The sequence below is a fragment of the Macaca mulatta genome, chromosome 7 (assembly GCF_049350105.2).
Source record: "Macaca mulatta isolate MMU2019108-1 chromosome 7, T2T-MMU8v2.0, whole genome shotgun sequence".
Taxonomy (NCBI): domain Eukaryota; kingdom Metazoa; phylum Chordata; class Mammalia; order Primates; family Cercopithecidae; genus Macaca; species Macaca mulatta.
Genome location: NC_133412.1, coordinates 96,158,551 through 96,171,304, shown reverse-complemented (window position 1 = coordinate 96,171,304; position 12,754 = coordinate 96,158,551). Strand labels below are relative to the sequence as shown.

The 12,754-nt window shown below is 45.9% G+C and overlaps 1 protein-coding gene and 1 long non-coding RNA gene across 19 annotated transcripts in view; one reads left to right on the top strand and one right to left on the bottom strand.

The window, feature by feature from the left end:
- ACIN1 (apoptotic chromatin condensation inducer 1) overlaps positions 1–12,754 on the top strand; it is a 37,563-nt gene that overhangs the window by 18,571 nt on the left and 6,238 nt on the right. For 15 of the 17 annotated variants that reach the window (XM_077940685.1, XM_077940683.1, XM_077940684.1 and 12 more), the window contains 2 exons: positions 8,626–8,767; positions 12,258–12,300. In XM_077940685.1, the coding sequence (XP_077796811.1) occupies positions 8,626–8,767; positions 12,258–12,300 (185 nt within the window). Of the gene's footprint in view, positions 1–6,704; positions 6,844–7,084; positions 7,147–8,625; positions 8,768–12,257; positions 12,301–12,754 lie in introns of those variants that run through there. The other 2 variants (XM_015143394.3, XM_015143393.3) reach the window with 2 other exon arrangements.
- On the bottom strand, positions 4,699–6,282 carry LOC144330178 (uncharacterized). 2 transcript variants are annotated; one of them, XR_013396122.1, is made up of 2 exons: positions 5,022–6,282; positions 4,699–4,957 (listed from the first exon to the last, which is right to left on the bottom strand). It is a non-coding gene; the product is annotated as an uncharacterized LOC144330178 (long non-coding RNA). The 2 variants fall into 2 exon arrangements; XR_013396121.1 differs by having other exon boundaries at positions 4,699–4,950.

Genomic DNA, 12,754 nt, shown 5'->3' with positions numbered 1-12,754 from the left:
AGGCAATAGAAGCTTCTGCTTCCACACTCAAAACCATGTAAAGGAATTGACTCAGGGCATCTTAACCTTTAACTCACATTTAACTAGGAACCCAGTTTAATAAAGGATTTTGAGGGTCTTAATAAAGAACAGCACAGCTGGGTGCTATTTTTTAGTTTGTGCTTTTTCCCTAGTTACTACCTGTCATTAAGCTATCCTAATTCTGAACAGCATGCAGTACAGCAAATTACGAAGTTCCTTTCAAGTCAGAAGTTTATTCCTGGGCCCTTAAGACCATTTGATTGAACTTAAGATTTATACAATTAATGTGAGTTTTTAAAATCCTTATATTAAGTCCTAGAGAAATACTCATATCAAGTTAAATTTGTAATTAAATAGGTATGTCATTCATTCTTCTGAGATAGGTTTTATAAATTAAGAAGCCAATGAGCCAGAATTCCTGGCTTCAAAGTCTCATGGGAAATGAAAAAATGAAGGCTTATGGGAATAAAATTGCTTAGCTTTTAGACATCAGGAACCCTGAACTGCTTTGTAGAATGTCCTGTGTAGATTGTTAGCCTGAAGTTATTCTATACTTGTTTTTATGCCATATTAACACTAATGCTACCAGTATGATTTTCCCCTATATGTAATTGTCTAATTTATACTCTTCTGAGAGCTTCAAACTGTACTTTAACTCTGACTTTTGGAGAGTAGTGGGCAGGTGACATGATTTATCTCATTTGCTTGTGACTTTAATGATAGTTTTATAGACCTTACTATATAGCTTTTGCCTGGGGGTGTACTCTTGCTGGGGGTATATCCTTGTCCATTCTGATAGTCTTACCTCTGCTGCCATCTTGTGGCTGTTAACATTTTTTGTTTGGCAGCCAAAAGTTCACTCTACTTCCTTTGAAATTTTTTTGTTTTTCCCCTTCTGGAATGGGTACATTATCCTTTTGGAAAAGGGTTTTTCTTCTAGGACCATAAAGTGAAAACTCAGCGGATTCTGGAAGGTGTTCAGGATTCCCCAGCTACATCATCGATGAGGAAATGGGGTGACATTTTCTCTTCCATATCCCTCAACCAGACATAATACCTGCCCACCTCCTCCCAATTCCATGGAGGTACATTTTACATTCCATTTTACAAAAGCATGTCCTTTGTGAAATGGCAGTTTTGAAGTGGGTATTGACAGCCTGCTACTAATCGGGCCTGAGGAACTGCTTCCTGTGCACCTTGGGAAGAAAGTGATTTTCTGAAAAGCTCTTTGCTAGCCTTAAAATTCTGTGGGTTTATGAGATCCTAGCAACAGAAAGGCATTTTATTTTGTTTTGAAGCAGCTTTTTTTCTGGACATTCCCATGCAAGTCCAGGGCTCATGAAGCTTGGAGTCATAGAGTTTCCTGTCCCCTCACTCCAGGTAAAGGTGGTTTTGATCTTCATTTTATGACTGAGATAATTTAGTCACATTGATTCTAATAAGATGATGGGCAGGTGGCATCTTGGGCAAATATTTAGATTGTCCGTTGTTGCCTAGGCTAGCTTCAGTGGAGTAGTGTATAGAAGGGAAATGCAGTTTTCACTGAGGAGCAGTTCACACACATCACTCATACCTGCTTTCCTTCTACCTGCTTACCAGATGGTTTGTTCAACATCGTAACAAAATGGGATGCCCAAAGGCCTAAACCCATAGGCATTGGATCTGGTAAACGTTTGAGAAGGTTGCGTACATTTCTGGAGGCCCTATCACAACTGATTAACAACACCCTTCCTGGTCTCTCACCCTTCCAGAGTGTTAAGTGTGCAGCCTGGCAGCCCTCTAGAGCCCTGGCCAATTTTGAAAGCAGAATCAACAATGCTAAATGGAAAAGACCATTGATGGTGTGGCCAGGTGTGGTGACTCTTGCCTGTAATCCCAGCACTTTGGGAGGCCAAGGCAGGTGGATCACCTGAGGTCAGGAATTCGAGACCAGCCTGACCAATATGGTGAAACCCCCCTCTGTACTAAAAATACAAAATTAGCCGGGCATGGTGCACATGCCTGTAATCCCAGCTACTCGGGAGGCTGAGACAGGAGAATCACCTGAACCCAGGAGGCGGAAGTTGTAGTGAGCTGAGATCATGTCATTGCACTCCAGCCTAGGCAACAAGGGTGAAACTCCATCTCAAAAAAAAAAAAAAAAGGAAAAGACCATTTATGGCTTAACCTTGGTTTTTCTGTCTGTCTCAACAAGAAGTCATATGACTTTAGGCCGGGCGCGGTGGCTCAAGCCTGTAATCCCAGCACTTTGGGAGGCTGAGACGGGTGGATCACGAGGTCAGGAGATCGAGACCATCCTGGCTAATACGGTGAAACCCCGTCTCTACTAAAAATACAAAAAACTAGCTGGGTGAGTTGGCGGGCGCCTGTAATCCCAGCTACTCGGGAGGCTGAGGCAGGAGAATGGCGTAAACCCGGGAGGCGGAGCTTGCAGTGAGCTGAGATCTGGCCACTGTACTCCAGCCTGGGCGACAGAGCGAGACTCTGTCTCAAAAAAAAAAAAAAAAAAAAAAGAAGTCATATGACTTTAAAAAAACAGAGCAGTAAAGTGTTTAAAAAAAAAAATTAGACTTCAAGGACCTGTCACCACTTGGAAGAGATTGACTAACTTTTTTGCTGTGTTTGGTTAAATCCATTCTGATTCTGATTGTGCCTGAGGAATTCTAAATTTATGAGGTAAGGTGTCTTTTTCATTGCTTGGAGCAGGAAATTGTGGGTCCTCAGTCCTGTTTCACTTGAGCCCTGTTCAAAACTCTGGTCTTCTGCCTCCTGTGGGTATAACAAAAATGTCCCTATATAGGAGAAAATAGTGGTATTCTCTTTTTACTTAAAAAAAAAAACAGAGGAAGAAAGGAAAGAGGGGATTTGTTTGTGTGGGCAGCTGTATCATTCAGCTGTAGTTAATTCAGACCTGGATTTCTCTCGATACAACCTTCCTGTATATTCACAGACCTAGCAGGAAGTAGCAGCTTTAGGTTCTTGGTACAATGCATATTTGTCCTTCTGCCTGTGTAGGAAGAAGGTAAGGGTTCTTTAAGCCAATATGATGGTGTAATTGATACTCCTTAGGGGATATACAATGCCAATATCCCAAATGATGCATGAAAAAGCAGAATTTGTTGTCATCAATAGAGTTTGCTCCACTGAGAAATTATCTAAGGAATATACCCCAAAATCATACTGTTCTTGGTTATCTTGGGACCAGTATGCTCCTGAGGGTATCTAGTCCCACTGTTTCTTACTAAATGTTCACATCAGTTTTTCAGCTCTTCATGAATTTTCTATAATAACTAAAATTTCAACATATATGGCTATAGGAATTTCCCTTTCCATTAGCTTCTCTGAATCTCATTCACATATGAATTGTTATATGGTATTATTAGCCTCCAAATAGTCATATTGTTTTCTTCTGGGCTGCTTTGTGTACTGTTTAATTATGGGTAGATATCCCCACTGCTGATTCTGTGCAATTTCACAGACTGTTAAGCTGTGTTGGGCTCTGACACATAGTTATCAAGGCTTTGGTACTAGTCCTGCAAGTAGATAGAGTCCATTCATTTGCGGGGGACAGTTTCAAGGATTCCTCTATCTTTTTTCTTTTTCTTTTTTTTTTTTTTTTTTGGAGACTGAGTCACTCTGTCACCCAGGCTGGAGTGCAGTGGCCCAATCTCTGCTCACTGCAACCTCCACCTCCCTGGGTTCAAGCAATTATCATGCCTCAGCCTCCTGAGTAGCTGGGACTACAGATGCAGGCTGTCACACCCAGCTAATTTTTGTATTTTTAATAGAGATTGAGTTTCACCATGTTGGCCAGGCTGGTCTCAAACTCCTGGCCTCAGGCAGTCCTCCTGCCTCAGCCTCCCAAAGTGTTGTTATTACAGGTGTGAGCCACCACACCCGGCCCTGATTATTGTCTGACAATAAAATGTTTGGAATTCTTGGGTCCCACAGAATAGATCATGGGGAAATAGAAAACACACACCTCCTGTGTCTTCAGAGGGTAAAGGAGAGCGTGGTAAGATTCTTATTCTTAAAAAAAGGAATTTTTGGCTGGGCGCGGTGGCTCATGCCTGTAATCTCAGCACTTTGGGAGGCCAAGGCGGGCGGATCACGAGGTCAGGAGATCAAGACCATCCTGGCTGACATAGTAAAACCCCGTCTCTACTAAAAATACAAAAAATTAGCCTGGCGTGGTGGCGGGCACCTGTAGTCCCAGCTACTCAGGAGGCTGAGAGAGGAGAATGGCGTGAACCCGGGAGGCGGAGCTTGCAGTGAGCCGAGATCGTTCCACTGCACTCTAGCCTGGGTGACAGAGTGAGACTCTGTCTCAAAAAAAAAAAAAAAAAAAGGAATTTTCAATAACAAAATCTCTCAAAATCAACCACTTCTGGAGAGGCATATTAGCAGCTGAGAGTATTTTAGGACAGTGGATAAATGGAGCATTTTATTTGAGGATGGCCGAAGGTAGCATTTTCTGTGGTGTAACATTCTTTGGGGGATTCTATTAAAATTTTTTTTCTTTTTTTTGAGACGGAGTTTTGCTCTTGTTGCCCAGGCTGGAGTGTAATGGCACGATCTCGGCTCACCACAACCTCTGCATCCTGGGTTCAAGCGATTCTCCTGCTTCAGCCTCCCGAGTAGCTGGGATTACAGGCTTGCGCTGCCACGCCTCACTAATTTTGTATTTTTAGTAGAGACGGGGTTTCTCCATGTTGGTCAGGCTGGTAATCCACCCACCTCAGCCTCCCAAATCCCAAAGTGCTGGGATTACAGGCGTGAGCCACCACGCCCGGCCAAAAAATTTTTTTTTCAAAAAGAAAACTTTCAGGTTAGCAAACATTTAGTAAGTGTCCACTTGGTACCCACAGTGACACCCTAATTCAGAAATAGTTAGGGAACATTACTTTGTGTTAAGCCCTGGCCCAATCTCTGCTCACTGCAACCTCCACCTCCCTGGGTTCAAGCAATTATCATGCCTCAGCCTCCTGAGTAGCTGGGACTGAGATACAATCCCTACCCTTGAGGAATTATGCAAGGTAGAGATGGGGGGCAGGTAAAGTAGCAGTTATTATACAGAGTGATAAGGGCATTGCTGAAAACCTGTCATGCCAATCACCAAATGGCTTTGCCTCGGAGAACAAGCAGTCTGCTCTTTTGAGGAAACTCAGAGCCCCAGAGGTGACATCAAATGAGATAATGGCCTATTAAGTGTGCATGTATTTTACATGTATCTGTACCTTCACTTGGGGTGCCCTCCAAGCCAGACTCTTAGAAGCTAACACTTGTTACACTGTTCCATGAAGTAGGTATTGTTATTATGCCCACTTTGCAGATTACAAAACAGATACACAGAACCAGGAACTTGCCTACTATCACACAACTTTCAACAGAGTGGGGCTGGCCAGTCTGACTCCAAAGGCTTCACTCTTACCCTGAGCAGACAGGGACCACTATGTGAAAGGAAACATTTAAAGTAATGTATAAATATGGCCACTTTAGCATGCAGCTGGCATTGTAAGTGTAAGATTTTAAGCAGCCAGGAGAAATTTTCATTCCTAGCTAAAAACTCAAATGTTACGCAAGACACTGAGCTTTGGTTCTCAGAAGTTTGTCTTAGTGTAAACTTCTGCCACTACGATACAAAAGGAACATCTCTGCAGTCAACAAATAAGCATTTTGAGTATCTACTGAGCACTTTTTGAATTATTAGCATGTTTCCCACTTTGGTCTAGTGAAGATTCCCATGGTGAATATTTTCTGCTTAGTTCCCAATCGCTTTCTGCCCAGCTGATTTCCCCCGCCCCTTATAGCAGCACTCTCACTTCACTGTCTTATCTGCTTTAGAGCCTCACCTTGGAGCCCTTGCTTCAAGAAGTGGCCTTCAAGCTTCAGCTACCCAAGGTCCCCTTGCCCTGTTTATCCTTTCTTTTTCTGGCCCCAGTGGACCCTGGGGCAGGGTGACCTTATTAAAGACTCTATAAAACAAAGTTGTCTGTCATCTCTTCAGAGACACCACCCCCTGCCCCGCTTCTACTGGTAATTGAAAAAAGAACTCTCCTTGCTTATCCACTTCCCTCCGCCATCCCTGGGAAAAGGACGTGTTGGGAGTAGTAACACGTGGTCATTGCCGGGGTGAGCAGCCAGTTACTGTAGTGATTGGATAGTGACAATTCCCATCCCACCTCCCTACCTGCAGCATCTGACTGGTTGGTCTGGTTTCAGTGTTCCATGCCTAGATTACTGGATAGAGGGTGGTAGGCACATAAAACATTGCTCATGCCCTACCCTGTATCCAGCTTTCATTACCATCCTTCTTTAATCACTTTTCAACTTGGGTTTTATCGTTCTTTTATTTAATCTTTTTTCACTCCCACCTCTACTGTTTGCCTGCCTTCTATTCTCTGGAATCTTCCAATCAAGCAGCTGTAACTTTACATGTCCTACACCCAGCCCCCTCCCCTGCCTCCTGGGAAGACCAGGAGGGAGCACCCCGGCCCTCGGGGGTTAAGCCTCTGTAGCTGCTGTAACCTGAGAAAAGAAGGCCAGGCCTCTGGAGCCGGCAGTCAGCTCCCTGTGGCCTGCCAAAGGATAAGAACCTTGCTCACTCAGCTCCCTCCCTCTTTTCTTTCTCCTCCCCTGCTGCAGCAAGGCCCTCCCCCATCCGCACACACGGGCTGCTGGGTAAGTGGCAAGATGGCTCCCCTGCATGTCTCCGGCTGATCGCTGCCGCTCCGCCAATACAATAGAGCCAGCCACTACCAGCAGCCTGGCCCTCTTCCTCCTTCTCCAGAGAGACCAATCCAGCCGAACTCGGGGTTTGCCGTGAGGACTTAACGCTTATCTCTTAAAAGCCAGATCTGTTTTAGCCTCCCCACACCACCACCACCTCCCCTTCCATTTACCATTTTTTGGATCCCCGGTTGCTACATCTCAATTTTCTCTCTCTGGATCGGGTGGCTGGGGAGGAGGTGGTGGGATCTTGGGACAAGGAAGGTGTGCTTTTTTTTTCTTTATTTTTTTTAGGATTTTTTTTGTTTGGTTTTTGTTATTTCTTCCATTCCAGAAAGGGATAAACAGCACTTCCAGGGGGAGAAAAAAAATCATGTTATCAGAAAGCAAAGAAGGGTGAGAGCTTCACATTTCCATGTATGCCTTTTCCCCACCGCTCTAGCTCGCCTCATCTTCCTTCTCTTCCTCATGGCTTTCATTCCGTCTTTCGTTTTGGTTTGTTTTCAGTCATTCTGTTTTCCCCCTTTGTCCTTCCTGCCCAGTTTCTAATTGGCCCCATTTGCCCTTTCTATATGGGAAATAGATATTTTTTTTTATAAGTCTTTTCTCTAGATGTAAGCAGTTCAATCTCGTGTTTCTGTGGGGGCCTGTTAGCTGGGGGCCCAGTTCCGATTTTCCCCTCCCCCTAACCCCCTAGTGCATCCCTCCTTGACTGCTCTAGGGAGGTTCTTCTGACCTCTGAGTGTCAGTCAGCCTGTTGGGAATGCTGACTTTTCTGGTGGTGATTATCGGCCTGGAAGGCTTGGTTTCCCCTCTCCTGAGCCTTAGGCCTCTGATCATCTTTATTTGATTTTTTTTGCTTGGTGTTTGGGTGGTAGAGGGGGTGAGATTTGACATAGAAGTTGGAGGTGAAGACAGAAATCAAAGGTGGAAAGATAGTTTATCTGAAGTGAATCTCTGGGATTCTTTGCCTGAAATGGGAGCTAACTTGAGAGATTAAGAGTGGGAGAGTGGGTTTGGTGTTCGTGGGGGAAGCTGCCTGTGTGGGGGAGGGTGTGTCCTGACTAGGAGGCCTGCTCTCTTTATCTCTTGGAAGTTGGAATGAGGGAGTGGGAGAAACTGGGTGAAAGCCGAATGTAGGAACGGTTTCTACACCTCTGAGCAGGTAAAAGTGGCCCTAATCTTCTCTGAGCTCTCATACTCAATTCAGCAGTTTTAATTTTTCCTTTTGAATGAGAGAGGGTCCTTGAAGCTTGAACCTTCACCAGGCCTGCTTCCCTGCAGCCCCCACCCCCACCATTTTCTCCATGCTGGTGTCTCCAGATCCTGAGGGTCAGCAGGCCTTTACTTATTAAGCAGTTGATTAAACACAGGTCAGGCTTTTTTGCCAAAGCCGTGGCCATTCTTTCTTGTCTTTTTAAGGGAATCAGGCTTCCCTTCGTTTTTTATGCAATTTTGCTATATAAAGGTGCCTGTGGCCAGGGAGACTGAGGCAACAGGGTTGTGGGTAAATCACAGTCACTTTTGTGGGACTATTTTCAGAGGAGGGTTTTTCTCCCTTCATATAAGAGTACTCTGGTGAGTTACTACCTGAGAATAGTTGCAGTCCTAACCCCGCAAATGACAACTTTTAACTCATCTGGGCAATGGGTGGATGTGGTTGCTGTGATCCACACTCTTTCCCCAAGGAAAATCTGTTTCCCACTTTTCCCACTGGGACAAGGTCTCTAACCTTGATCAGAAAAGCAGCCCTCCTAATCCCACCCAAGTGAGGAGGCATGGGGGTTTCCTGACCCAGTAACTAACATCTTGCTCTCTCTTCCCCCTTGGTTCTTTTCTGGCCCCCCACCACCACCACTCCCCCCCTCCTGTCAGTGAGGAGAAGGAGGAAGTGACCATGGACACAAGTGAAAACAGACCTGAAAATGATGTTCCAGAACCTCCCATGCCTATTGCAGACCAAGTCAGCAATGATGACCGCCCGGAGGGCAGTGTTGAAGATGAGGAGAAGAAAGAGGTAAACATCCAAGCCACCTGTTGGGGTGGGTGGGCAGGAATGGACCTAAGGGAAAGAGTAGACCACTCTAGTGATCCCTCTTACACAGTGGGTTAACTTAAAGGAAAGATGAGGCAGGGACTTGGATCAGAATAGGGCCAAGGGAGAATTCGCTGGTTTAGCAAGGGAGACCTCTTGTGATGGGGACAGGGCTCATTCATTTTCCTTTCCTTGTTGGGGAAGTAGTGCCCAGATTCTAGATGTTTGTAACGAACTGGAAAGTCTGATAATGGCCCTTTATCTAAGATTTATGTTCAGCTTTTCCTGCTGTCTTCCCAAGCTTCTGGTGGTAACTCCTTTAGCTTTCCCTCCTTTTTAAAAGCCTGATGGAGCCCAACGCCATCTAGTGGACATTGATGGTTCTCACAAGACCAGCCATGCTGAGAAATTTTTGTTCCTCCTCTGCCCCCCAGTGGTCTCATTGCAGAGATGTAGCTACTTAGAAGCCAGCACTTGTGATCCAGAAGGCCCCTTCTCAGTTATCTGTGACCCCTCTACCTCCTTTTTTGGCATATGTTATCTTGTGTCCTGCACCCAATTCAGGGGGCTTCCCCCATCAGAGCCAGCGAAGTCTTCTTGGCTCTTAAAGTAATTGAGAAAGAATGAGCTGGGTTTAGGAGCGGGTAACAGGGTGGGAGGGACTGTTGTGTGTGTAGCCTTTTTCTGGTGTGTGTTGCGGGGGTGGGGGCCGGTGAAAGTGATTTGATGTGCAGAATATTATTTATTACAAGGTCCTTCTTCCCCGTAAAACTTTGTCCAAGTACCTCATGTACGGTAATCCGCCCGTAAAATATAACCCTGCCCAACTGGCCAATCGCTGATGCCGCCTCTTCCTCTGGACCCACCCGCTGCTACTGAGCTGCCCAATCAGAGCCAAGTCTGCTATCCAGGTGTCTTGGCCAGAGGGGGGCATGTATATGGGCTCCTGTGATGGGCCCCCTTTTGCCTCCCTGTCTCGCTTACATCAGGGGGCCAAGAAGAACACTGTTCTGGAGAGACTTGTATTGAGCAAGCAAAAAACATTTGGAAAGGGGTGGACTTGCATCATCTCCCTACTTGGGACACCCCAAGAAGAGCTTGTGCCAGTGCTGGGGCGCCTGCCCACATGCCCTTGCCCTTTTGAGGACTGTGGGTTGCCTTGTTTGCTACAGACTGTTGGGATCCCCGTCTAGGGCACCAAGACCTCCTAAAGTTTGTGATCGCAGTGCCATGCTGTAAAACACTGAGTGGGACCCTCTACTTAAGCTGTGACGACTAGGAACCGTGCAGAGGAGTCTAGGGTCTGAGCCCCTGGGGATTTAATGCTGATGACAGCCCAGCCCATGTATCACCACTTGCTCATCAGATGGACTTTCCTTTGGTCCCTGTTGTCCATGGTGAAGGGCAGCATGTTGGTTGCTCCAACTTCTCCTCCATCCCTGGAGGCAGGGACTCATTTCATCCACCTGACTGGAACCACTGTCTCAGCTGGAGTCCCTGAGGAGATGCCAGCCACAACTCTCCGAAGAGAAGTATTCTGACCTTGCTGCTGAATGTGTGCCAGGTCCGGGGGATATTCACCTACTACCCCCAGGCTACCTTCATCAGAAGCTCCATGATCCCACTCGGTGAGAGGACCCCCTCCCCAGTTACAGGCAGAGGAGAAAGGGACTCTGGAGTCATCACCTGGATTCCAAGTATTGGGTGGTGGTATTGCTGCAGCTTGCCACTGGTGGACATGGGTCCTGCCTGCCTCTCACGATAAAAGGCAAGGATCATTCCTGCTACTCACAGGCCATCTCATCAGGGACTGCAAGATGATGTCCCTACAGGGCCAGGACTGATGTTTCTGCCCCTTTTCCCCCTCTATCCCTCGCTGAGCCTGGCCACCGCCAGTGAACTGTCTTGACATCATGGAAACTGGGCAGCGTCCCCCCACACGTTTCCCTCCCGCCCCCCCTGCGCCCCTGGGAGGACTCTGGCAGTGCCGTGCTGACTACCACGCCGTGCGCCCACCTTTTTTGCCAACCCAACCCCCCACCAATTGCACAGCGCCTAGCAGGGAGGGCTCATTCTGATTGGACCGGCGGTTGACTAGATACAGTACACAGTGAGGTGCGATTGGCTGAACTGAAGATCCCAGGTGTGAGATGGTACCTGGAACATTTGTCATATTCCTAGTTTATTTTCTTCTTTATTTTCTTCTTCTTTTTTTAATATTTTATTTTATTTTTTCTATATCTTTATTTTTTCTGATTTCTTTTATTTATTTATTTGGTTCATGTTTTTCCTGTTTTAATTAAGACTTTTTTTTTTTTTTTTTTTTTTTTTTTTTTTTTTTTTTCTCCTCCTCACTAACTTACCCATCGAGAGCGGCCCAGCTAGGGGTCAGGCTGGCCCTTAACAGAGACCAAGGAGACTTGGTTAGACGACACAAACGGGGCTGGGGGCGGGGGTGGATGGGAAAGGGATTTCATCACGAGGTTTCTGCCCTACCCTTTAGAAGAGTGGTAGAGAGGTCTTAGTTTTTCCAGAAATAAGCACCTACATTTAAAAATACTCTATTCCCTTTTTCTCTTGCTTTTTTTTTCCCCCTCTCCATAGTCTTTCGTCATTCACCCACTGAGTGTGTGGGGTAGAAACTTGTCCCAAAGATGTCTTCTGGTCCTTGGCAGGGCCTCTAAGGCTTGAACCCTGGTTGCAGAGGAAACAGTAAGACTCTGCTGAAGCTCCCTGAGGTGGCTGGAAAGTCTTAAGAATCTCCTTGGGGACAGTCTGCCCTTCATAAAAACCTTCCTTTGCCAAAGACACCTTTAAGTTCTTTTTGCTAGCACTTGGCTCAAGAGCCTCATCTCCAGTGGGTCTAGTGCTGCCCTTTTCCACAGTGTGGCGGGGGTCTGGGCAGCCTTGACATGACGGTCTGCTGTCCAGGCATCTCAAAGCCATTGTCATTGGGCATCAGTCTGGCCATTGAAGAAAGGAGGGTTACCTTGTTGAAGTTGCCATCCAAAGTTGGTTTTCCTTGTTTCCTCCAGTTAGCAAGGAAGGATCTGGGAGGACTAGATGACCCAGTTTGGGGCACAGTTTGTTTGGCTTGGTGTCCTCTCGACTCAGACAGTGAAAGAGGGCATGACCAACATCTTTAAGGGGCTGAGAGGCTACTGAATTCCTCTTCCAGCTTATTTCTGGTTAAGCTAATACACAGGTGTGATACGGAGTAGATGACTTTTCCCTGCTCTGATGTTTAGTTTTTTGTTTTTTTTTTTCTCTAACTTGCATTGATTCTGCTTCGTTTTTGCCGTTTGCCGCTTCTGTTTTGGTCTCTGTCTGTCTCTGTGTCTCTCTCTGTCTCTCTCTCTCACTCTCTCTGTGTCTTTGGAGGCTATTCTAAGACTGCCCCATCTAACCTCCTTCCCCCCTCTCTGTGGGGTGTCTCTCTTTCTCTTTTTTTCCCTTTTTCTTCTTTATACAGAGCTCGCTGCCCAAATCATTCAAGAGGAAGATCTCCGTTGTCTGTAAGTCTAGCCCCAAGTCCCTGATAAAAGTCAAGAATACCATACCATAAAAATCAGCATTCATTGAGAACCAGATTTTCATTCTCAATGGCATTCTTGGGTCGCTCCCTCCTGCCCCACCCCTTGTGCCTAGCAAATCTGAATCCTTTCCTATGTAGGGTTTCATTTTGAAATTCAAAGCTTGAGACAATCTCCATCATATTTCTCTAGTCACATTTTAATGAGATACACTATGAGGTGTCTGAGACCATGTCCCATTTAGCCTTAGAGGCATTTATTCTTTCAGATACGTGAATACTCAACAACGAATGAGTTTCAAGGACTCCTATGTAATGCTTAGCAGTTTATGAATTATTCTGGGTTTTGTTGTTGTTGTTGTTTTTGAGACGGAGTCTTCCTCTGTAGTAGTCCAGGCTGGAGTGCAGTGGTACAATCTTGGCTCACTGCAACCTCC